The sequence below is a fragment of the Atractosteus spatula genome, chromosome 5 (genome assembly GCF_055471065.1).
Source record: "Atractosteus spatula isolate fAtrSpa1 chromosome 5, fAtrSpa1.hap1, whole genome shotgun sequence".
Lineage (NCBI taxonomy): Eukaryota > Metazoa > Chordata > Actinopteri > Semionotiformes > Lepisosteidae > Atractosteus > Atractosteus spatula.
Window position 1 is genome coordinate 649504 of NC_142710.1, and position 27639 is coordinate 677142.

The following is a 27639-nucleotide window of genomic DNA, read 5'->3' on the forward strand; positions in this document are numbered from 1 at the left end:
ACAGGCTCTGCAGCCTGCTGGTCGGGTATAGACTCTGCAGCCTGCTGGTCAGGTACAGACTGTGCAGCTGGATGGTCGGGTACAGGCTCTGCAGCCTGCTGGTTGGGTACAGACTCTGCAGCCTGCTGGTCGGGTACAGGCTCTGCAGCCTGCTGGTCGGGTACAGGCTCTGCAGCTGGATGGTCGGGTACAGACTCTGCAGCCTGCTGGTCGGGTACAGGCTCTCCACCCTGCTGCTGTTCCCGGATGAGATAGTGAAACTCTCAAGAGGAATAAACACACACACAGGCCCGTACTCGCAGTCTCGTTCTGAATGTTTTTATTTTCATCGTTATTATCAATAATATCATTCCATTGGATTCATTTGCCGACGAAGACAAGACAAGATCATAGCAAGAACAGCAAACCAGCGGATGTTTTTTTTAAAAAAAACATTTATTCGTTTTTAATATATTTGTGAAATTTTTAATATATCTGGAAAATTTTAAAAAAACAAAACAAGCAATACTACATACAGCCCCCTCCCCCCCCCTCCTCCCCCCCAAATCCCACCCCCAAGAAAAGACCCCCCCCCCCCCAAGTAAAAAAACTGGAATGTTGGACAACTAAAAACCAGCGAAGAGTTTGGACTTCGTGTCACACTCTCTACCTGACCAGCAGGTCACGCCGTGACAACTTCACACAAGACAACACGCCAGGAGTAACGACAACAATAATAATATCATCAAGAACCGGGATCTGAGGAGAGGAGGAGGAGTTCAAGTTCGAGACACGGAGGACGAAGCTTGGCTCTCGCTGATGGGCGGCGCGGGTCTGTCCTGCGCACGGGGGGGGGAGATGGGGATTTCGGGGTGAGGCGGGGTGCGCTGATGGTGGCGCCGGAGCTGCTTGCTGGGCTGTCGTCGACAGCGCGGACGGTGGGGGGGGGGTGCAGTGTCTGGGCTGCACCAGAGAGGGCGCTCTGGTGTCGACCAGCACCCTGCTGTGTGTTGCTGTGACCTCTGACCTCCGCTGTGCTGTGTGGAGCAGTAGGAGTAGGGCCTTGCACAAGTGCCGCAGAGTGCAGTGGCCTGTAGTCTGCCCCCAGTGATACTGTCACCCCACCTTCTCTGGCTCAGTACAGAACAACACACGTGCGCTGAAGTACTCTGGACCTCTCTACTCTACTGCGCTGTTACTCTGGAGCTCTCTACTGTACTGCGCTGTTACTCTGGACCTCTCTACTCTACTGATCTGTTACTCTGGACCTCTCTACTCTACTGCGCTGTTACTCTGGATTTCCACACTGTACTGGACCTCTCTACTCTACTGCGCTGAATTACTCTGTACTGGACCTCTCTACTCTACTGCACTGTATGACTATATCTGAACACACTGCACTATAGTACTGCACTGTATGACTATATCTGAATACACTGCACTATAGTACTGTATTACTAAATCGGACCACATTGCACTATAGTACTGTACTGCACTCTATTGCTGTATCTGACCACTGTATAACTGCACAATGTGTTGTAATGCACTGTAACTCAATTTATCTGTATTGTAGTGTACTACACTGCACTACTACAGCAGACAATACTGCAGCTCTGCAGTACTGAAATACACCACTCCATGTCTGTACTGCACTGTACGTTACTGCACTGAAGCTCTGCAACACTCCACAGTATCTGTACACTACTGTAGCGCACTGCACTGTATGTGTACCCTACTGTACCACAGTGCACTGTACCTGAACACTACTGTTCGCACTGCACTGTACCTATGTGACACTGCAGTGCACTGTGCCCATACATTACTACAGAGCACTGCACTGCATTTCTACTGTATCTGCACACTATTGTAGTGCACTACATTCGATCTGTATTGTACTGTACATGTATTGCACTACACCGGAACACTGATGAACTACGTGTGCCTGTGCACTACTGTAGTGCACTGCTTTGTACAGTGCTACAGTACTGTATTGTCCTGTACCTGTGCACTACTGTAGTGCACTGCTTTGTACAGTGTTACTGTACTGTATTGTCCTGTACCTGTGCACTACTGTAGTGCACTGCTTTGTACAGTGCTACAGTACTGTATTGTCCTGTACCTGTGCACTACTGTAGTGCACCGCACTGTGTCTGTCCAGGACTGTGTGGCGATGCGATCGACTCTTCCGTGTCTGTACTAAGCCCCGGGACAGGGCTACGGAGTTCCCTTCGGAAGCAAACGTAAGGGCTGGCGACTTCTTTGAAGCCTGAATCTTGGAATTGAATTTGGAATGAATCAAAATTCAAAAATAACTATAGAGAAATAACACACAGACCAAGGACACTGTATGATACAAGGAGAGACCGATAAACAAACAGCAATCCAGCTGGGCGTCGTGTCCGCAGGGGCGGCAGGGGGAGAGAGGAGGGCGTGAGGGAGGGAGACAGGGGTTGGCTTGCTATGAGGGGGTGTGTCTCCGTGCGAGAGTGACTGAGACGTGAGCCCCGCCCACCCAGAATAGACCACACCCACCCAGCGCAAGCACCACCCACATAACATAAGCCCCACCCCTCCAGCACATCCCACGCCCACCCATTGTGTGCCCCGCCCCTCCGGCTCATGCCCCGCCCACCCAGCAGTGCCCCGCCCACCGGCCGCCAGCACACTCCCATCCTGCTCCGCCGCCGCCCCCTCCTCCTCCCCAGGCGTACAGCCGGCGCCACACCCCCCGCCCTCTACACCTTGTCCAGCAGCGACCTCTGGCAGTACAGCAGCCGGCGCGGTGTGCCGTAGCGCCGGAAGAACAGCACGGCCCCCAGCGCCGCGATGACGCACAGCAGCAGCACCACCGGCACCACCACGGCCGCCGCGCTCAGCCCGCCCCCCGCGCCGCCCTCGTCCACTTCGATGATGACGACCTCGGTGTCGTCCGTCCCCCGGCGCGGAGGCTCCTCGGGCTCCCCCACGCCCTCGCAGCCCATCCAGTCCTGCAGCACCGACTTGGGGTACCCCGGCTCCACCTTCAGCTGCTGGTTGTTAAACTTCCAGTAACGGTTCCCCTTGTAGAAATAGGTGAAGGCTGACAGAGAGAGAGAGAGAGAGAGAGAGAGAGAGAGAGAGAGAGAGAGAGAGGGTTCATACAGACACACTGACTGACTGGACACTCCAGTACATTAACACTGCACTGAGAGAGAGGGGTTCATACAGACACACTGACTGACTGGACACTCCAGTACATTAACACTGCACTGAGAGAGAGGGGTTCATACAGACACACTGACTGGACACTCCAGTACATTAACACTGCACTGAGAGAGAGGGGTTCATACAGACACACTGACTGACTGGACACTCCAGTACATTAACACTGCACTGAGAGAGAGGGGTTCATACAGACACACTGACTGGACACTCCAGTACATTAACACTGCACTGAGAGAGAGGGGTTCATACAGACACACTGACTGACTGGACACTCCAGTACATTAACACTGCACTGAGAGAGAGGGGTTCATACAGACACACTGACTGACTGGACACTCCAGTACATTAACACTGCACTGAGAGAGAGGGGTTCATACAGACACACTGACTGACTGGACACTCCAGTACATTAACACTGCACTGAGAGAGAGGGGTTCATACAGACACACTGACTGACTGGACACTCCAGTACATTAACACTGCACTGAGAGAGAGGGGTTAATACAGACACACTGACTGACTGGACACTCCAGTACATTAACACTGCACTGAGAGAGAGGGGTTCATACAGACACACTGACTGACTGGACACTCCAGTACATTAACACTGCACTGAGAAAGAGGGGTTCATACAGACACACTGACTGACTGGACACTCCAGTACATTAACACTGCACTGAGAGAGAGGGGTTCATACAGACACACTGACTGGACACTCCAGTACATTAACACTGCACTGAGAGAGAGGGGTTCATACAGACACACTGACTGGACACTCCAGTACATTAACACTGCACTGAGAGAGAGGGGTTCATACAGACACACTGACTGACTGGACACTGCAGTACATTAACACTGCACTGAGAGAGAGGGGTTCATACAGACACACTGACTGACTGGACACTCCAGTACATTAACACTGCACTGAGAGAGAGGGGTTCATACAGACACACTGACTGACTGGACACTCCAGTACATTAACACTGCACTGAGAGAGAGGGGTTCATACAGACACACTGACTGACTGGACACTCCAGTACATTAACACTGCACTGAGAGAGAGGGGTTCATACAGACACACTGACTGACTGGACACTCCAGTACATTAACACTGCACTGAGAGAGAGGGGTTCATACAGACACACTGACTGGACACTCCAGTACATTAACACTGCACTGAGAGAGAGGGGTTCATACAGACACACTGACTGGACACTCCAGTACATTAACACTGCACTGAGAGAGAGGGGTTCATACAGACACACTGACTGACTGGACACTCCAGTACATTAACACTGCACTGAGAGAGAGGGGTTCATACAGACACACTGACTGACTGGACACTCCAGTACATTAACACTGCACTGAGAGAGAGGGGTTCATACAGACACACTGACTGACTGGACACTCCAGTACATTAACACTGCACTGAGAGAGAGGGGTTCATACAGACACACTGACTGACTGGACACTCCAGTACATTAACACTGCACTGAGAGAGAGGGGTTCATACAGACACACTGACTGACTGGACACTCCAGTACATTAACACTGCACTGAGAGAGAGGGGTTCATACAGACACACTGACTGGACACTCCAGTACATTAACACTGCACTGAGAGAGAGGGGTTCATACAGACACACTGACTGGACACTCCAGTACATTAACACTGCACTGAGAGAGAGGGGTTCATACAGACACACTGACTGACTGGACACTCCAGTACATTAACACTGCACTGAGAGAGAGGGGTTCATACAGACACACTGACTGACTGGACACTCCAGTACATTAACACTGCACTGAGAGAGAGGGGTTCATACAGACACACTGACTGACTGGACACTCCAGTACATTAACACTGCACTGAGAGAGAGGGGTTCATACAGACACACTGACTGACTGGACACTCCAGTACATTAACACTGCACTGAGAGAGAGGGGTTCATACAGACACACTGACTGACTGGACACTCCAGTACATTAACACTGCACTGAGAGAGAGGGGTTCATACAGACACACTGACTGGACACTCCAGTACATTAACACTGCACTGAGAGAGAGGGGTTCATACAGACACACTGACTGGACACTCCAGTACATTAACACTGCACTGAGAGAGAGGGGTTCATACAGACACACTGACTGACTGGACACTCCAGTACATTAACACTGCACTGAGAGAGAGGGGTTCATACAGACACACTGACTGGACACTCCAGTACATTAACACTGCACTGAGAGAGAGGGGTTCATACAGACACACTGACTGGACACTCCAGTACATTAACACTGCACTGAGAGAGAGGGGTTCATACAGACACACTGACTGACTGGACACTCCAGTACATTAACACTGCACTGAGAGAGAGGGGTTCATACAGACACACTGACTGACTGGACACTCCAGTACATTAACACTGCACTGAGAGAGAGGGGTTCATACAGACACACTGACTGGACACTCCAGTACATTAACACTGCACTGAGAGAGAGGGGTTCATACAGACACACTGACTGACTGGACACTCCAGTACATTAACACTGCACTGAGAGAGAGGGGTTCATACAGACACACTGACTGACTGGACACTCCAGTACATTAACACTGCACTGAGAGAGAGGGGTTCATACAGACACACTGACTGACTGGACACTCCAGTACATTAACACTGCACTGAGAGAGAGGGGTTCATACAGACACACTGACTGGACACTCCAATACATTAACACTGCACTGAGAGAGAGGGGTTCATACAGACACACTGACTGGACACTCCAGTACATTAACACTGCACTGAGAGAGGGGTTCATACAGACACACTGACTGACTGGACACTCCAGTACATTAACACTGCACTGAGAGAGAGGGGTTCATACAGACACACTGACTGGACACTCCAGTACATTAACACTGCACTGAGAGAGAGGGGTTCATACAGACACACTGACTGGACACTCCAGTACATTAACACTGCACTGAGAGAGAGGGGTTCATACAGACACACTGACTGGACACTCCAGTACATTAACACAGCACTGAGAGGAACACAGGTAGTGAGACAGAAAGGCAGTGTGTGAGACTGAGAGGAAGACAGGTAGTGAGACAGACAGGCAGAGTGTGAATCTGAGAGGAAGACAGGTAGTGAGACAGACAGGCAGCGTGTAAACCTGAGATGAAGACAGGTAGTGAGACAGACAGGTAGTGTGTGAGACTGAGAGGAAGACAGGTAGTGAGACAGACAGGCAGAGTGTGAATCTGAGAGGAAGACAGGTAGTGAGACAGACAGGCTGCGTGTGAACCTGAGATGAAGACAGGTAGTGAGACAGACAGGTAGGCTGTCAGGCTCCACTGTACCTCCATCCTTGCCCATGAAGGCAGCGCGAGGAGCATCGGGGACCCCCTCCCACACGCTGATGGGTTTGGGGTAGTCGGCATCGACCGTCCTCATCTCCTCATTGAAGCGGTAATATCTGGAAGACAAGGACAGGGCACACACTGTTACTGCCTGTCTGAGTGTGCCTGCCTGCGCAGGGCGTGTCTCATCTGCACTGCGCTGTCTCGGAGACCAGAAGAGACTCACTGACTGAGACACAGCAGGAGAGACACACTGACTGGGACACAGCAGGAGAGACACACTGAGAGACTCACTGACTGAGACACAGCAGGAGAGACACACTGAGAGACTCACTGACTGAGACACAGCAGGAGAGACTCACTGAGAGACTCACTGACTGAGACACAGCAGGAGAGACTCACTGAGAGACTCACTGACTGAGACTCACTGACTGAGACACAGCAGGAGAGACTCACTGAGAGACTCACTGACTGAGACACAGCAGGAGTGACTCACTGAGAGACTCACTGACTGAGACACAGCAGGAGAGACTCACTGAGAGACTCACTGACTGGGACACAGCAGGAGAGACACACTGAGAGACTCACTGACTGAGACTCACTGGCTGAGACACCGCAGGAGATTCACTGAGAGACTCACTGACTGAGACACAGCAGGAGAGACTCACTGAGAGACTCACTGACTGAGACACCGCAGGAGAGACACTGACTGAGACACAGCAGGAGAGACTCACTGAGAGACTCACTGACTGAGACACAGCAGGAGTGACTCACTGAGAGACTCACTGACTGAGACTCACTGACTGAGACACAGCAGGAGAGACTCACTGACTGGGACACAGCAGGAGAGACACACTGAGGGACTCACTGACTGAGACACAGCAGGAGAGACACACTGAGAGACACACTGACTGAGACACAGCAGGAGAGACACACTGACTGGGACACAGCAGGAGAGACACACTGAGAGACACACTGACTGAGACACAGCAGGAGAGACACACTGAGAGACTCACTGACTGAGACACAGCAGGAGAGACACACTGAGAGACTCACTGACTGAGACACAGCAGGAGAGACATTGAGAGACTCACTGAGAGACTCACTGACTGGGACACAGCAGGAGAGACACGCTGACTGGGACACAGCAGGAGAGACACACTGAGATACTCACTGACTGAGACACAGCACGAGAGACTCACTGACTGGGACACAGCAGGACAGACTCACTGAGAGACTCACTGACTGAGACACAGCAGGAGAGACACACTGAGAGACTCACTGACTGAGACACAACAGGAGAGACACACTGACTGGGACACAGCAGGAGAGACACACTGAGAGACTCACTGACTGAGACACAGCAGGAAAGACTCACTGAGAGACTCACTGGCTGAGACACCGCAGGAGAGATTCACTGAGAGACTCACTGACTGAGACACAGCAGGAGAGACTCACTGAGAGACTCACTGACTGAGACACAGCAGGAGAAACATTGAGAGACTCACTGAGAGACTCACTGACTGGGACACAGCAGGAGAGACTCACTGAGAGACACCGCAGGAGAGACTCACTGAGAGACTCACTGACTGATACACCGCAGGAGAGACTCACTGAGAGACACCGCAGGAGAGACTCACTGAGAGACACCGCAGGAGAGACTCACTGAGAGACTCACTGACTAAGACACAGCAGGAGAGACACACTGAGAGACTCACTGACTGAGACACAGCAGGAGAGACTCACTGACTGAGACACAGCAGGAGAGACACACTGAGAGACTCACTGACTGAGACACAGCAGGAGAGACATACTGAGAGACTCACTGACTGAGACACAGCAGGAGAGACACACTGAGAGACTCACTGACTGAGACACAGCAGGAGAGACACACTGACTGGGACACAGCAGGAGAGACACACTGAGAGACTCACTGACTGAGACACAGCAGGAGAGACACACTGAGAGACTCACTGACTGAGACACAGCAGGAGAGATTCACTGAGAGACTCACTGACTGAGACACAGCAGGAGAGACATTGAGAGACTCACTGAGAGACTCACTGAGAGACTCACTGACTGGGACACAGCAGGAGAGACACGCTGACTGGGACACAGCAGGAGAGACACGCTGAGATACTCACTGACTGAGACACAGCACGAGAGACTCACTGAGAGACTCACTGACTGAGACACAGCAGGAGAGACACACTGAGAGACTCACTGACTGAGACACAGCAGGAGAGACACACTGAGAGACTCACTGAGAGACTCACTGACTGGGACACAGCAGGAGAGACTCACTGAGAGACTCACTGAGAGACTCACTGACTGAGACACCGCAGGAGAGACACACTGAGAGACTCACTGACTGAGACACAGCAGGAGAGACACACTGAGAGACACAGCAGGAGAGACACACTGAGATACTCACTGACTGAGACACAGCACGAGAGACTCACTGACTGGGACACAGCAGGACAGACTCACTGAGAGACTCACTGACTGAGACACAGCAGGAGAGACACACTGAGAGACTCACTGACTGAGACACAACAGGAGAGACACACTGACTGGGACACAGCAGGAGAGACACACTGAGAGACTCACTGACTGAGACACAGCAGGAAAGACTCACTGAGAGACTCACTGACTGAGACACCGCAGGAGAGATTCACTGAGAGACTCACTGACTGAGACACAGCAGGAGAGACTCACTGAGAGACTCACTGACTGAGACACAGCAGGAGAAACATTGAGAGACTCACTGAGAGACTCACTGACTGGGACACAGCAGGAGAGACTCACTGAGAGACACCGCAGGAGAGACTCACTGAGAGACTCACTGACTGATACACCGCAGGAGAGACTCACTGAGAGACACCGCAGGAGAGACTCACTGAGAGACACCGCAGGAGAGACTCACTGAGAGACTCACTGACTAAGACACAGCAGGAGAGACACACTGAGAGACTCACTGACTGAGACACAGCAGGAGAGACTCACTGACTGAGACACAGCAGGAGAGACACACTGAGAGACTCACTGACTGAGACACAGCAGGAGAGACATACTGAGAGACTCACTGACTGAGACACAGCAGGAGAGATTCACTGAGAGACTCACTGACTGAGACACAGCAGGAGAGACACACTGAGAGACTCACTGACTGAGACACAGCAGGAGAGACACACTGACTGGGACACAGCAGGAGAGACACACTGAGAGACTCACTGACTGAGACACAGCAGGAGAGACACACTGAGAGACTCACTGACTGAGACACAGCAGGAGAGATTCACTGAGAGACTCACTGACTGAGACACAGCAGGAGAGACATTGAGAGACTCACTGAGAGACTCACTGAGAGACTCACTGACTGGGACACAGCAGGAGAGACACGCTGACTGGGACACAGCAGGAGAGACACGCTGAGATACTCACTGACTGAGACACAGCACGAGAGACTCACTGAGAGACTCACTGACTGAGACACAGCAGGAGAGACACACTGAGAGACTCACTGACTGAGACACAGCAGGAGAGACACACTGAGAGACTCACTGAGAGACTCACTGACTGGGACACAGCAGGAGAGACTCACTGAGAGACTCACTGAGAGACTCACTGACTGAGACACCGCAGGAGAGACACACTGAGAGACTCACTGACTGAGACACAGCAGGAGAGACACACTGAGAGACACAGCAGGAGAGACACACTGAGATACTCACTGACTGAGACACAGCACGAGAGACTCACTGACTGGGACACAGCAGGACAGACTCACTGAGAGACTCACTGACTGAGACACAGCAGGAGAGACACACTGAGAGACTCACTGACTGAGACACAACAGGAGAGACACACTGACTGGGACACAGCAGGAGAGACACACTGAGAGACTCACTGACTGAGACACAGCAGGAAAGACTCACTGAGAGACTCACTGACTGAGACACCGCAGGAGAGATTCACTGAGAGACTCACTGACTGAGACACAGCAGGAGAGACTCACTGAGAGACTCACTGACTGAGACACAGCAGGAGAAACATTGAGAGACTCACTGAGAGACTCACTGACTGGGACACAGCAGGAGAGACTCACTGAGAGACACCGCAGGAGAGACTCACTGAGAGACTCACTGACTGATACACCGCAGGAGAGACTCACTGAGAGACACCGCAGGAGAGACTCACTGAGAGACTCACTGACTAAGACACAGCAGGAGAGACACACTGAGAGACTCACTGACTGAGACACAGCAGGAGAGACTCACTGACTGAGACACAGCAGGAGAGACACACTGAGAGACTCACTGACTGAGACACAGCAGGAGAGACATACTGAGAGACTCACTGACTGAGACACAGCAGGAGAGATTCACTGAGAGACTCACTGACTGAGACACAGCAGGAGAGACACACTGAGAGACTCACTGACTGAGACACAACAGGAGAGACACACTGACTGGGACACAGCAGGAGAGACACACTGAGAGACTCACTGACTGAGACACAGCAGGAGAGACACACTGAGAGACTCACTGACTGAGACACAGCAGGAAAGACTCACTGAGAGACTCACTGACTGAGACACCGCAGGAGAGATTCACTGAGAGACTCACTGACTGAGACACAGCAGGAGAGACTCACTGAGAGACTCACTGACTGAGACACAGCAGGAGAGACATTGAGAGACTCACTGAGAGACTCACTGAGAGACTCACTGACTGGGACACAGCAGGAGAGACACGCTGACTGGGACACAGCAGGAGAGACACGCTGAGATACTCACTGACTGAGACACAGCACGAGAGACTCACTGAGAGACTCACTGACTGAGACACAGCAGGAGAGACACACTGAGAGACTCACTGACTGAGACACAGCAGGAGAGACACACTGAGAGACTCACTGAGAGACTCACTGAGAGACTCACTGACTGGGACACAGCAGGAGAGACACACTGAGAGACTCACTGAGAGACTCACTGAGAGACTCACTGACTGAGACACCGCAGGAGAGACACACTGAGAGACTCACTGAGAGACTCACTGACTGAGACACAGCAGGAGAGACACACTGAGAGACACAGCAGGAGAGACACACTGACTGCTGTGCCTGTTTGCTGGGATATGGTTCAGTACTGTACTGTGTCTTAGTGTCGCTCCTCTCTCACCCCAGCCTCTACTGCAGACTGTCCCTGCCCCTTTCTCTGTCCCTGAGTCTGTGGGGGACTCGAGACTCGTCTAAACAGCCCCAGGTGATGATTATACTCTGTTATTGTCTCCCTCCCTGTCTCCCTCTCTCGCAGACAGAGAGGCGTCAGTGCCACTATAATTACAGCCCTTGCAGGTCGAAGGAAAGGAGAGAGGAGGAGAGCCTGACAGAGACTCTGGGGCTGTGGGTAATCACACAGAGAGACAGACAGACCCAGGCTCTGGGCTGAGCAATCACACAGAGAGACAGACCCAGGCTCTGGGCTGGGCAATCACACAGAGAGACAGACAGACCCAGGCTCTGGGCTGAGCAATCACACAGAGAGACAGACCCAGGCTCTGGGCTGGGCAATCACACAGAGAGACAGACAGACCCAGGCTCTGGGCTGGGCAATCACACAGACAGACAGACCCAGGCTCTGGGCTGGGCAATCACACAGAGAGACAGACAGACCCAGGCTCTGGGCTGGGCAATCACACAGACAGACAGACCCAGGCTCTGGGCTGGGCAATCACACAGAGAGACAGACAGACCCAGGCTCTGGGCTGGGCAATCACACAGACAGACAGACCCAGGCTCTGGGCTGGATAATCACACAGACAGACAGACCCAGGCTCTGGGCTGGGCAATCACACAGAGAGACAGACAGACCCAGGCTCTGGGCTGGGCAATCACACAGACAGACAGACCCAGGCTCTGGGCTGGGCAATCACACCGAGAGACAGACAGACCCAGGCTCTGGGCTGGGCAATCACACCGAGAGACAGACAGACCCAGGCTCTGGGCTGGACAATCACACAGACAGACAGACCCAGGCTCTGGGCTGGGCAATCACACAGAGAGACAGACAGACCCAGGCTCTGGGCTGGGCAATCACACCGAGAGACAGACAGACCCAGGCTCTGGGCTGGGCAATCACACCGAGAGACAGACAGACCCAGGCTCTGGGCTGGACAATCACACCGAGAGACAGACAGACCCAGGCTCTGGGCTGGACAATCACACAGAGAGACAGACAGACCCAGGCTCTGGGCTGGACAATCACACAGAGAGACAGACAGACCCAGGCTCTGGGCTGGGCAATCACACCGAGAGACAGACAGACCCAGGCTCTGGGCTGGACAATCATACAGAGAGACAGACAGACCCAGGCTCTGGGCTGGGCAATCACACAGACAGACAGACAGACCCAGGCTCTGGGCTGGACAATCACACAGACAGACAGACAGACCCAGGCTCTGGGCTGGGCAATCACACAGACAGACAGACCCAGGCTCTGGGCTGGGCAATCACACCGAGAGACAGACAGACCCAGGCTCTGGGCTGGACAATCACACAGAGAGACAGACCCAGGCTCTGGGCTGGACAATCATACAGAGAGACAGACAGACCCAGGCTCTGGGCTGGACAATCACACAGACAGACAGACCCAGGCTCTGGGCTGGGCAATCACACCGAGAGACAGACAGACCCAGGCTCTGGGCTGGACAATCACACAGAGAGACAGACCCAGGCTCTGGGCTGGACAATCACACAGAGAGATAGACAGACCCAGGCTCTGGGCTGGACAATCATACAGAGAGACAGACAGACCCAGGCTCTGAGCTGGACAATCATACAGAGAGACAGACAGACTCAGGCTCTGGGCTGGACAATCACACAGACAGACAGACAGACCCAGGCTCTGGGCTGGACAATCACACAGACAGACAGACCCAGGCTCTGGGCTGGACAATCATACAGAGAGACAGACAGACCCAGGCTCTGGGCTGGACAATCATACAGAGAGACAGACAGACCAAGGCTCTGGGCTGGACAATCATACAGACAGACAGACCCAGGCTCTGGGCTGGGCAATCACACCGAGAGACAGACAGACCCAGGCTCTGGGCTGGACAATCATACAGAGAGATAGACAGACCCAGGCTCTGGGCTGGACAATCATACAGAGAGACAGACAGACCAAGGCTCTGGGCTGGACAATCATACAGACAGACAGACCCAGGCTCTGGGCTGGGCAATCACACCGAGAGACAGACAGACCCAGGCTCTGGGCTGGACAATCACACAGAGAGACAGACCCAGGCTCTGGGCTGGACAATCACACAGACAGACAGACAGACCCAGGCTCTGGGCTGGACAATCACACCGAGAGACAGACAGACCCAGGCTCTGGGCTGGACAATCACACAGAGAGACAGACCCAGGCTCTGGGCTGGACAATCACACAGAGAGATAGACAGACCCAGGCTATGGGCTGGACAATCACACAGAGAGATAGACAGACCCAGGCTCTGGGCTGGACAATCATACAGAGAGACAGACAGACCCAGGCTCTGGGCTGGACAATCATACAGAGAGACAGACAGACCCAGGCTCTGGGCTGGACAATCACACAGACAGACAGACCCAGGCTCTGGGCTGGGCAATCACACAGAGAGACAGACAGACCCAGGCTCTGGGCTGGACAATCACACAGACAGACAGACCCAGGCTCTGGGCTGGACAATCACACAGAGAGATAGACAGACCCAGGCTATGGGCTGGACAATCACACAGACAGACAGACAGACCCAGGCTCTGGGCTGGGCAATCACACCGAGAGACAGACAGACCCAGGCTCTGGGCTGGACAATCACACAGACAGACAGACCCAGGCTCTGGGCTGGACAATCACACAGACAGACAGACCCAGGCTCTGGGCTGGGCAATCACACAGAGAGACAGACAGACCCAGGCTCTGGGCTGGACAATCACACAGACAGACAGACCCAGGCTCTGGGCTGGACAATCACACAGACAGACAGACCCAGGCTCTGGGCTGGGCAATCACACAGAGAGACAGACAGACCCAGGCTCTGGGCTGGACAATCACACAGACAGATAACACTTACTTGCTGCCCCTGAAGAAGTATGTCTTTCCATTGGGCATCCAGAAGAGAGCAGCATCGATGCGGTCCTTGGGCAAGCCTGAGCCCAGCTCCTTTAGAGGCTTGGGATACCCAGGCTGAAGACTGGCCTCCCCAAACACCCAGTGCCTGTCTCCTGCACAGAAGGACAGAGGGGTTCATACAGACACACTGACTGACTGGACACTCCAGTACATTAACACTGCACTGAGAGAGAGGGGTTCATACAGACACACTGACTGGACACTCCAGTACATTAACACTGCACTGAGAGAGAGGGGTTCATACAGACACACTGACTGGACACTCCAGTACATTAACACTGCACTGAGAGAGAGGGGTTAATGCTGAAAAAGATATACATTGAAGTTACATTGAATACATTGAAATTATAGAGTCTAAAAGAATACTATGTATACTATGTAATACTATGAAGACACAAAAAGAATAGGGAGGGACTCACCCTTGAAGAAGACAAATTTCCCATCTTTTCTTTCATAGGCAGAGTTAATGGAACTAGGGAGCCCCCTCCAGAAGTGTCCAATTGGCAAGGGGTATCCCTCCATCACCCGGTTATCACGGACACGCCAGAACCACTTCTCCTGCAGAGAGAGAGGGGTTCATACAGACACACAGTACATTAACACTGCACTGAGAGAGAGGGGTTCATACAGACACACTGACTGACTGGACGCTCCAGTACATTAACACTGCACTGAGAGAGAGGGGTTCATACAGACACACTGACTGACTGGACACTCCAGTACATTAACACTGCACTGAGAGAGAGGGGTTCATACAGACACACTGACTGACTGGACGCTCCAGTACATTAACACTGCACTGAGAGAGAGGGGTTCATACAGACACACTGACTGGACACTCCAGTACATTAACACTGCACTGAGAGAGAGGGGTTCATACAGACACACTGACTGACTGGACACTCCAGTACATTAACACTGCACTGAGAGAGAGGGGTTCATACAGACACTGTGCCTTGTCCTTGGGGCAGGGTGACTTTTACCATGATCTCACTGTGCTTTCGTCCACATTATCGTAATTTTACTGAACTTTACTTATGCCACAAATTAATTGAGCTTCACGGTCTTGTGAGTTGAAAGAAATCTTGTAAGGGATTGTGTGTGAGCCGTGCTCAGGACAGTGCTGATCCTATTCGGACTGCAGTGTGTCCGTTGCTGGGGCTGGGTCAGGCTGTACCTTGAAGACGAACATCTCCCCTCGCAGGATGGCGATGGTGTCGAAGTGACCTTCACAGATGTTGGGGCCGTATGGCGGACCTGCTGGGGGCTTTCCAGGACTTCCTGGGGTCTTAGGGGGGCGTGGCGTGACCCTGGGGGGTGGGGGGGTCACTGGAATTCTGGGTGGACCATGGGAACTGCCTGAACCAGAGAGAGAGGGGTTAATACAGACACACTGACTGACTGGACACTCCAGTACATTAACACTGCACTGAGAGAGAGGGGTTCATACAGACACACTGACTGACTGGACACTCCAGTACATTAACACTGCACTGAGAGAGAGGGGTTCATACAGACACACTGACTGACTGGACACTCCAGTACATTAACACTGCACTGAGAGAGAGGGGTTCATACAGACACACTGACTGGACACTCCAGTACATTAACACTGCACTGAGAGAGAGGGGTTAATACAGACACACTGACTGGACACTCTAGTACATTAATGAGAGAGAGGGGTTAATACAGACACACTGACTGGACACTCCAGTACATTAACACTGCACTGAGAGAGAGGGGTTCATACAGACACACTGACTGGACACTCCAGTACATTAACACTGCACTGAGAGAGAGGGGTTCATACAGACACACTGACTGGACACTCCAGTACATTAACACTGCACTGAGAGAGAGGGGTTCATACAGACACACTGACTGACTGGACACTCCAGTACATTAACACTGCACTGAGAGAGAGGGGTTCATACAGACACACTGACTGACTGGACACTCCAGTACATTAACACTGCACTGAGAGAGAGGGGTTCATACAGACACACTGACTGGACACTCCAGTACATTAACACTGCACTGAGAGAGAGGGGTTCATACAGACACACTGACTGGACACTCCAGTACAGAGAGAGGGGTTCATACTCTCTTACCGTACAGTTGCTGGATTCCTTCACGATCGTCATCTGGCAGGACGAAGTTCTCAGTGTCCATCCACTGGTAGAATGGTGCCATGATGGCAGACGGGTCATTGGAGTGTTCCAGACCCAGGGCATGACCCAGCTCGTGCACGGCCACCAGGAACACGTCATTACCTGGAGACAGTCAGGTCCGTACAGACAGGTCAGGAAAAACAGACAGGTGAGTACAGACAGACCGACAGGTGAGCAGAGACAGACCGACAGGTGAGTACAGACAGACCGACAGGTGAGCAGATACAGACCGACAGGTGAGTACCGACAGACCGACAGGTGAGCAGAGACAGACCGACAGGTGAGTACAGACAGACCGACAGGTGAGCAGATACAGACCGACAGGTGAGTACCGACAGACCGACAGGTGAGCAGAGACAGACCGACAGGTGAGTACAGACAGACCGACAGGTGAGTACAGACAGACCGACAGGTGAGCAGATAGAGACCGACAGGTGAGTACAGACAGACTGACAGGTGAGTACAGATAGACAAGTGAGCAGATACAGACAGGTCAGCACAGACAGACAGGGGAGTACCGACAGACAGGGGAGTACAGACAGACCGACGGGTGAGCAGATACAGACCGACAGGTGAGTACAGATAGACAAGTGAGTACAGATAGACAAGTGAGCAGATACAGACAGGTCAGCACAGACAGACAGGGGAGTACCGACAGACAGGGGAGTACAGACAGACCGACGGGTGAGCAGATACAGACCGACAGGTGAGTACAGACAGACAGGTGAGTACAGATAGACAAGTGAGTACAGATAGACAAGTGACCAGATACAGACAGACAGGGGGGCAGATACAGACAGGTGAGCACAGACAGACAGGGGAGTACCGACAGATCGACAGGTGAGTACAGACCGACAGGTGAGTACAGATAGACAAGTGAGCAGATACAGACAGGTGAGCACAGACAGACAGGGGAGTACAGACAGACAGGTCAGCACAGACAGACAGGGGAGTACAGACAGACAGACAGGGGAGTACCGACAGACAGACAGGGGAGTACAGACAGACAGGTGCAGGGTCTGACCATGCAGGTCTCTGTTCCCGATGGTCCAGGGCTCAGCGGAGTCGAAGTGGGTGTCGCCCCCTATGCCCGGCCCGGGGAAGTACGCGTGGGCCAGGAAGCCGCCCTCGCCGTCGAAGGGCGTGCTGTCGCCGTGGAAGCCGTCGGCGAAGAAGAGCATGATGTCGGCGAACTTCTCCACCTTGTCGCGGACCAGGTGGTAGGGGATCTCCCGGAAGCGCAGGGGCGTCACGCTCTCCCACACCTTGAAGGCCTGGCGGATGGCCTCCTGCGTCTCGTACTCGCCCACCTTCGGGGTGTAGTTCTGGATACTGGGGGACAGCGGCGTCACTCAGGGGCTGCTGGCCGGCGCCTCGTCCGGCAGAGACTCTCCGGCTCATCTGCAGGCTCCAGACGGGTACTACCGCTCTGCTGCTGCAGCGTTACTCCTCTGCTACTCCACCGCAACTACCGCTCTGCTGCTGCAGCGTTACTCCTCTGCTACTCCACCGCAACTACCGCTCTGCTGCTGCGCCGTTACTCCTCTGCTACTCCACCGCAACTACCGCTCTGCTGCTGCACAGTTACTCCTCTGCTACTCCACCGCAACTACCGCTCTGCTGCTGCACAGTTACTCCTCTACTACGCCACAGCAACTACTGCTCTACTACTGCATCGTTACTCCTCTACTACTCCGCAGCAACTACTGCACCGTTACTCTTCTACTGCTCTGCAGCAACTACCACTCTGCTACTGCACCGTTACTCCTCTACTACTCCACAGCAGCTACTCCTCTAGTACTGCACAGTTACTCCTGAACTACTCAGCAGTAACTACTCTTCTACTACTCTCCAGATACTCCTTAAATACTTCACAGTTACTATTGTACAACTCAATTGTTACTCCTCGGTTACTCCTCTGCTACTCCAGGGATACTCACCAGTAGGTGATCTCGTTCTTCTCCCACTTCAGCCCCTGAATGGCAAAACGTTTCCTCCTCAGGTTGCTTTTCAGCTCGGAGCCGAATTTGTCAGGAACGCCACAGCGGGGTCGCTCCATCGCCCTGGCAACCACAGACACCCCCTTAATGACGCTGACACTGACACACACGCTGATGCGCTGACACACACACCGACACTTACACACACTGATATGCTGATACACACACTGACATGGGTACACTTAGACACACTGACAAGCTGACACACACGCTGACACTGCAACACACCCTCTGACTCACTGACACACTGGCAGACACACACAGTGACACACACTGACAGACACACTGGCACACTGACAGACACACACAGTGACACACACTGACAGACACACTGGCACACTGACAGACACACAGTGACACACACTGACAGACACACTGGCACACTGACAGACACACACAGTGACACACACTGACAGACACACTGACACACTGACAGACACACACTGACAGACACACTGACAAGCTGACAGACACACACAGTGACACACACTGACAGACACACTGACACACTGACACACTGACAGACTGACAGACACACACAGTGACACACACTGACAGACACACTGACAAGCTGACAGACACACACAGTGACACACACTGACAGACACACACAGTGACACACACCGACAGACACACTGACAGACACACACAGTGACACACACTGACAGACACACTGACAAGCTGACAGACACACAGTGACACACACTGACAGACACACTGACACACTGACAGACACACACAGTGACACACACTGACAGACACACTGGCACACTGGCAGACACACACAGTGACACACACTGACAGACACACTGACAAGCTGACAGACACACACAGTGACACACACCGTGACACACACTGACAGACACACTGACAAGCTGACAGACACACACAGTGACACACACTGACAGACACACTGACACACTGGCAGACACACACAGTGACACACACCCACAGACACACTGCCACACCCCTCCGGTCCAGACAGACACACAGATGATCACCCAGGGGCTCAGGCCAGGGAGGCGGCAGGATTACTGGAGTGCTGACCTCAGTGTCGCCTCGTCCAGGACCCCGGTGACAGGCAGCCCGTAGAACCTCTGCATGGCGGAGATGGCGGCGGACATGGACTTGGGGGAGCGAACCATGTGCGTGCGCAGGTCACCAGGGGGCAGATACCCATACTGCTGAAGCCAGGCCTGGCACAGAGAGAGAGACAGGTCCTCACCAACTGACAGAGAAACACACTGCACTGAGAGAGAGGGGTTCATACAGACACACTGACTGACTGGACACTCCAGTACATGAACACTGCACTGAGAGAGAGGGGTTCATACAGACACACTGACTGGACACTCCAGTACATTAACACTGCACTGAGAGAGAGGGGTTCATACAGACACACTGACTGACTGGACACTCCAGTACATTAACACTGCACTGAGAGAGAGGGGTTCATACAGACACACTGACTGGACACTCCAGTACATTAACACTGCACTGAGAGAGAGGGGTTCATACAGACACACTGACTGACTGGACACTCCAGTACATGAACACTGCACTGAGAGAGAGGGGTTCATACAGACACACTGACTGGACACTCCAGTACATGAACACTGCACCGAGAGAGAGGGGTTCATACAGACACACTGACTGACTGGACACTCCAGTACATTAACACTGCACTGAGAGAGAGGGGTTCATACAGACACACTGACTGACTGGACACTCCAGTACATTAACACAGCACTGAGAGAGAGGGGTTCATACAGACACACTGACTGACTGGACACTCCAGTACATTAACACTGCACTGAGAGAGAGGGGTTCATACAGACACACTGACTGGACACCCCAGTACATTAACACTGCACTGAGAGAGAGGGGTTCATACAGACACACTGACTGGACACTCCAGTACATTAACACTGCACTGAGAGAGAGGGGTTCATACAGACACACTGACTGACTGGACACTCCAGTACATTAACACTGCACTGAGAGAGAGGGGTTCATACAGACACACTGACTGGACACTCCAGTACATTAACACTGCACTGAGAGAGAGGGGTTCATACAGACACACTGACTGGACACTCCAGTACATTAACACTGCACTGAGAGAGAGGGGTTCATACAGACACACTGACTGACTGGACACTCCAGTACATTAACACTGCACTGAGAGAGAGGGGTTCATACAGACACACTGACTGGACACTCCAGTACATTAACACTGCACTGAGAGAGAGGGGTTCATGCAGACACACTGACTGACTGAACACTCCAGTACATTAACACTGCACTGAGAGAGAGGGGTTCATACAGACACACTGACTGGACACTCCAGTACATTAACACTGCACTGAGAGAGAGGGGTTCATACAGACACACTGACTGGACACTCCAGTACATTAACACTGCACTGAGAGAGAGGGGTTCATACAGACACACTGACTGGACACTCCAGTACATTAACACTGCACTGAGAGAGAGGGGTTCATACAGACACACTGACTGGACACTCCAGTACATTAACACTGCACTGAGAGAGAGGGGTTCATACAGACACACTGACTGGACACTCCAGTACATTAACACTGCACTGAGAGAGAGGGGTTAACACAAACAGTATGAGCAGACATACACAACATGTCACCCTTGACTGGAGAGGTTTCCCAGAGAAACAGGGCTCTACCCAATCAGTGAGTGAAACATTAACAGCCGTGCAAGCAGTGTGTGTGGGCGTCTGTTTACACAGACTGGGTAAGTGACTTTGGACCAAAACCAGCATTTACTATTCAGAAGAGTTTCATTCCTAGAATAATAACAGTGCCTCTACCTGCGAAACAGTGCAACATATTCATATTTACAATAAAAGAACAGATACAGGACTGATGTGTCACTTGTGTTACTCTTACTGGACACACAGTATACACACACACACACACCTGTACAGACTCTTACTGGACACACAGTACATATATACACACACACACACACACACACACACACACCTGTACAGACTCTTACTGGACACACTGTATACACACACACACACCTGTACAGACTCTTACTGGACACACTGTACATATATATACACACACACCTGTACAGACTCTTACTGGACACACTGTATACACACACACACCTGTACAGACTCTTACTGGACACACAGTACACACACACACACACACACACACACACACACACCTGTACAGACTCTTACTGGACACACTGTATACACACACACACTCACACACACCTGTACAGACTCTTACTGGACACACTGTATACACACACACACCTGTACAGACTCTTACTGGACACAAAGTATACATACACACACACACACACACCTGTACAGACTCTTACTGGACACACTGTATACACACACACACACCTGTACAGACTCGTACTGGACAGACTGTATACACACACACACCTGTACAGACTCTTACTGGACACACAGTATACACACACACACACCCCTGTACAGACTCTTACTGGACACACTGTATACACACACACACCCCTGTACAGACTCTTACTGGACACACTGTACATATATATACACACACACCTGTACAGACTCTTACTGGACACACTGTATACACACACACACCTGTACAGACTCTTACTGGACACACAGTATACACACACACACACACACACACCTGTACAGACTCTTACTGGACACACTGTATACACACACACACACACACACACCCCTGTACAGACTCTTACTGGACACACTGTATATACACACACTCACACACACCTGTACAGACTCTTACTGGACACACTGTATACACACACACACCTGTACAGACTCTTACTGGACACACAGTATATACACACACACACACCTGTACAGACTCTTACTGGACACACTGTATACACACACACACACCTGTACAGACTCGTACTGGACAGACTGTATACACACACACACCTGTACAGACTCTTACTGGACACACAGTATACACACACACACACCCCTGTACAGACTCTTACTGGACACACTGTATACACACACACACCCCTGTACAGACTCTTACTGGACACACTGTACATATATATACACACACACCTGTACAGACTCTCACTGGACACACTGTATACACACACACACCTGTACAGACTCTTACTGGACACACAGTATACACACACACACACACACACCTGTACAGACTCTTACTGGACACACTGTATACACACACACACACACACACACCCCTGTACAGACTCACACACACACACCCTCTGTGTAAAGCCTCCTGTCCTCAGTGCATTTCCCCCAATAGCTCCAGTTCTGCCCTCTGGGTCCTGTACCCAAGATGTCCTTCTCTGCCCCTGAGCTTATAGCGCCCGGCGAATAGGTCAAGCTGGTCGCTAGAGGTCAACAGTGGGTCAAGCAGCGTCTGCAGGGTGTTGAATCGGTGATCAGCGTGATCTGCAGCAGCAGCAGCGTTCAGTTCACCACGCGCGCCACCCTGGCGAAACAGAGACGCGTGGCGGGGCGGGGCGGGGCGGGCGGCAGACGAGCCCCGAGAGAAAACCGCCAGACATCCCAATTAAAACCCCGCGTTCTCTCCGGGCTGCGCCCCGCCCACAGGGAGCGGGGTGTGGGAGTGCCCACTCGCAAGCCGACGATTTCTAAATGTGTTCAGAAAATGAAAAAGATAAACCTCTTGACACTGGTCTGGGTGGGACTGACACCCCATCCTGACTACTGACCTGCTGAAGAGGCCAGTGGAACGGGCGACCTTTGACCTGTCCACTTTGACCTTTGACCTGTACAGACAGTGTGGGTTTGGGGGTCTCCAGGTGTACAGACAGTGGGTGTGTGTGTGGGTCTCCAGGTGTACAGACAGTGGGTGTGTGTGGGGGTCTCCAGGTGTACAGACAGTGTGTTTGGGGGGTCTCCAGGTGTACAGACAGTGGGTGTGTGTGGGGGTCTCCAGGTGTACAGACAGTGTGTTTGGGGGGTCTCCAGGTGTACAGACAGTGGGTGTGTGTGGGGGTCTCCAGGTGTACAGACAGTGGGTGTGGGGGTCTCCAGGTGTACAGACAGTGGGTGTGTGTGTGTGTGTGGGTCTCCAGGTGTACAGACAGTGGGTGTGTGTGGGGGTCTCCAGGTGTACAGAGAGTGTGTGTGTGGGTCTCCAGGTGTACAGAGAGTGGGTGTGTGTGTGGGTCTCCAGGTTTACAGAGAGTGTGTGTGTGGGGGTCTCCAGGTGAACAGACAGTGTGTTTGGGGGGTCTCCAGGTGTACAGACAGTGTGTGTGTGTGTGTGGGTCTCCAGGTGTACAGACAGTGGGTGTGTGGGGGTCTCCAGGTGTACAGAGAGTGTGTGTGTGGGGGTCTCCAGGTGTACAGACAGTGGGTGTGTGTGTGGGTCTCCAGGTGTACAGACAGTGGGTGTGTGTGGGGGTCTCCAGGTGTACAGACAGTGTGTTTGGGGGGTCTCCAGGTGTACAGACAGTGGGTGTGTGTGGGGGTCTCCAGGTGTACAGACAGTGTGTTTGGGGGGTCTCCAGGTGTACAGACAGTGGGTGTGTGTGGGGGTCTCCAGGTGTACAGACAGTGGGTGTGTGTGGGGGTCTCCAGGTGTACAGACAGTGGGTGTGTGTGGGTCTCCAGGTGTACAGACAGTGGGTGTGTGGGGGTCTCCAGGTGTACAGACAGTGGGTGTGTGTGGGTCTCCAGGTGTACAGACAGTGGGTGTGTGTGGGTCTCCAGGTGTACAGACAGTGGGTGTGTGGGGGTCTCCAGGTGTACAGACAGTGGGTGTGTGTGGGTCTCCAGGTGTACAGACAGTGGGTGTGTGTGGGGGTCTCCAGGTGTACAGACAGTGGGTGTGTGTGTGTGGGTCTCCAGGTGTACAGACAGTGTGTGTGTGTGGGGGTCTCCAGGTGTACAGACAGTGGGTGTGTGTGGGGGTCTCCAGGTGTACAGACAGTGGGTGTGTGTGGGATGAGACTCTTCAAAAGGCAGACAAACTTTAACCACAGAGACTTGCTGTGAAATTACAGGGAATGTCTTTATAATTCAGTCCAAACCTCAAACTCATATACTGTCTCCTCTCACTGCTCACTGCTCACAATCCCATCCTGCTACAGGCTCTCTATCCTTCTGTCTGTCCTCTCTCTCAGTGCAGTGTTCATGTACTGGAGTGTCCAGTCAGTGTGTCTGTATGAACCCCTCTCTCTCAGTGCAGTGTTAATGTACTGGAGTGTCCAGTCAGTCAGTGTGTCTGTATGAACCCCTCTCTCTCAGTGCAGTGTTAATGTACTGGAGTGTCCAGTCAGTGTGTCTGTATGAACCCCTCTCTCTCAGTGCAGTGTTAATGTACTGGAGTGTCCAGTCAGTCAGTGTGTCTGTATGAACCCCTCTCTCTCAGTGCAGTGTTAATGTACTGGAGTGTCCAGTCAGTCAGTGTGTCTGTATGAACCCCTCTCTCTCAGTGCAGTGTTAATGTACTGGAGTGTCCAGTCAGTGTGTCTGTATGAACCCCTCTCTCTCAGTGCAGTGTTAATGTACTGGAGTGTCCAGTCAGTGTGTCTGTATGAACCCCTCTCTCTCAGTGCAGTGTTAATGTACTGGAGTGTCCAGTCAGTCAGTGTGTCTGTATGAACCCCTCTCTCTCAGTGCAGTGTTAATGTACTGGAGTGTTCAGTCAGTCAGAGGGTCTATTAATTTCTCTTTCCTTCTCTAAATTTAATTTACCTATGATTCACAGTGTTTGTCTGTCGGTGTTTGTCTTAATTATAGTGCATTTTGTGGGTATTCAAAGATGAGGTAGTGTCTGTGTTTCTTTCCGGGCTCACAGTGATGATGTCAGTTTGTCAGTAAGTTTGCTTTAAGTTAATCCATTAAAAACATTCATATAGGTTTTATGAAACAATCACAGAGAAGCCCTCAGTAATAAACACACACAACAGGACAGGAGACACAGTGAGAGAGAGGAGATCACAGAGAAGCCCTCAGTAATAAACACACAACAGGACAGGAGACACAGTGAGAGAGAGGAGATCACAGAGAAGCCCTCAGTAATATACACACACAACAGGACAGGAGACACAGTGAGAGAGAGAGAGGAGATCACAGAGAAGCACTCAGTAATAAACACACACAACAGGACAGGAGACACAGTGAGAGAGAGGAGATCACAGAGAAGCCCTCAGTAATAAACACACACAACAGGACAGGAGACACAGTGAGAGAGAGAGAGGAGATCACAGAGAATCCCTCAGTAATAAACACAGACAACAGGACAGGAGACACAGTGAGAGAGAGGAGAGATAATGGGAACAGAGCAGATGATTACATAACTATTATCTTCTTTCATTTGGTAATGTCTATTTCTGTTTTTCTGCTTTAATTTCTAATTTGAAACATAAACTTCCCGTTTTGTTTCCAGTGCGTCATGCACACTGAGTCTATTCTGGGTTGAAATTATACAGAATATAATAAAGAACAACTTCATACAAAGAGAGAGAGGGGTTAATACAGACACACTGACTGACTGGACACCCCAGTACATTAACACTGCACTGAGAGAGAGGGGTTCATACAGACACACTGACTGACTGGACACTCCAGTACATTAACACTGCACTGAGAGAGAGGGGTTCATACAGACACACTGACTGGACACTCCAGTACATTAACACTGCACTGAGAGAGAGGGGTTCATACAGACACACTGACTGGACACTCCAGTACATTAACACTGCACTGAGAGAGAGGGGTTCATACAGACACACTGACTGACTGGACACTCCAGTACATTAACACTGCACTGAGAGAGAGGGGTTCATACAGACACACTGACTGACTGGACACTCCAGTACATTAACACTGCACTGAGAGAGAGGGGTTCATACAGACACACTGACTGACTGGACACTCCAGTACATTAACACTGCACTGAGAGAGAGGGGTTCATACAGACACACTGACTGGACACTCCAGTACATTAACACTGCACTGAGAGAGAGGGGTTCATACAGACACACTGACTGGACACTCCAGTACGTTAACACTGCACTGAGAGAGAGGGGTTCATACAGACACACTGACTGACTGGACACTCCAGTACATTAACACTGCACTGAGAGAGAGGGGTTCATACAGACACACTGACTGACTGGACACTCCAGTACATTAACACTGCACTGAGAGAGAGGGGTTCATACAGACACACTGACTGACTGGACACTCCAGTACATTAACACTGCACTGAGAGAGAGGGGTTCATACAGACACACTGACTGACTGGACACTCCAGTACATTAACACTGCACTGAGAGAGAGGGGTTCATACAGACACACTGACTGGACACTCCAGTACATTAACACTGCACTGAGAGAGAGAGGGGTTCATACAGACACACTGACTGACTGACTGACTGGACACTCCAGTACATTAACACTGCACTGAGAGAGAGGGGTTCATACAGACACACTGACTGACTGGACACTCCAGGACATTGTACTTGTCTGGACTGGACTGGGATCACAATCTAGGTACAACACTGTGCTGCTCTACTGACTGTGATTTCTGTGATTTTACCACAATCTCACATGGCTTTACTGCACTGTACTGTGATTTCACCCTGATATCCTTGGTAAAGGTAAAATCACAGTACTGCAGCAGTTCCTGGATTAGAAATGGGATCAGATCAGTTGTCTCTGTGTCTCTGTTTCTTTGTCATAAACCTCTCCCTCTCTCTCACATT

General features: G+C 51.9%; 1 protein-coding gene across 1 annotated transcript in view; it reads right to left on the reverse strand.

Moving 5' to 3' along the window:
• Window positions 1-302: 302 nt before the first annotated feature.
• The window catches only part of mmp14a (matrix metallopeptidase 14a (membrane-inserted)), a 34117-nt gene continuing 6780 nt past the window's right edge, over window positions 303-27639 (reverse strand). Inside the window, exons 2-10 of the mRNA XM_088915570.1 lie at window positions 19939-20087; window positions 18832-18954; window positions 17916-18223; window positions 16832-16993; window positions 15898-16079; window positions 15140-15278; window positions 14662-14812; window positions 6545-6660; window positions 303-3058 (exon numbers count right to left, since the gene is read on the reverse strand). Coding sequence (XP_088771696.1) covers window positions 2715-3058; window positions 6545-6660; window positions 14662-14812; window positions 15140-15278; window positions 15898-16079; window positions 16832-16993; window positions 17916-18223; window positions 18832-18954; window positions 19939-20087 — 1674 coding nt within the window. The 3' untranslated portion in view covers window positions 303-2714. The remainder of the gene's footprint in view (window positions 3059-6544; window positions 6661-14661; window positions 14813-15139; window positions 15279-15897; window positions 16080-16831; window positions 16994-17915; window positions 18224-18831; window positions 18955-19938; window positions 20088-27639) is intronic.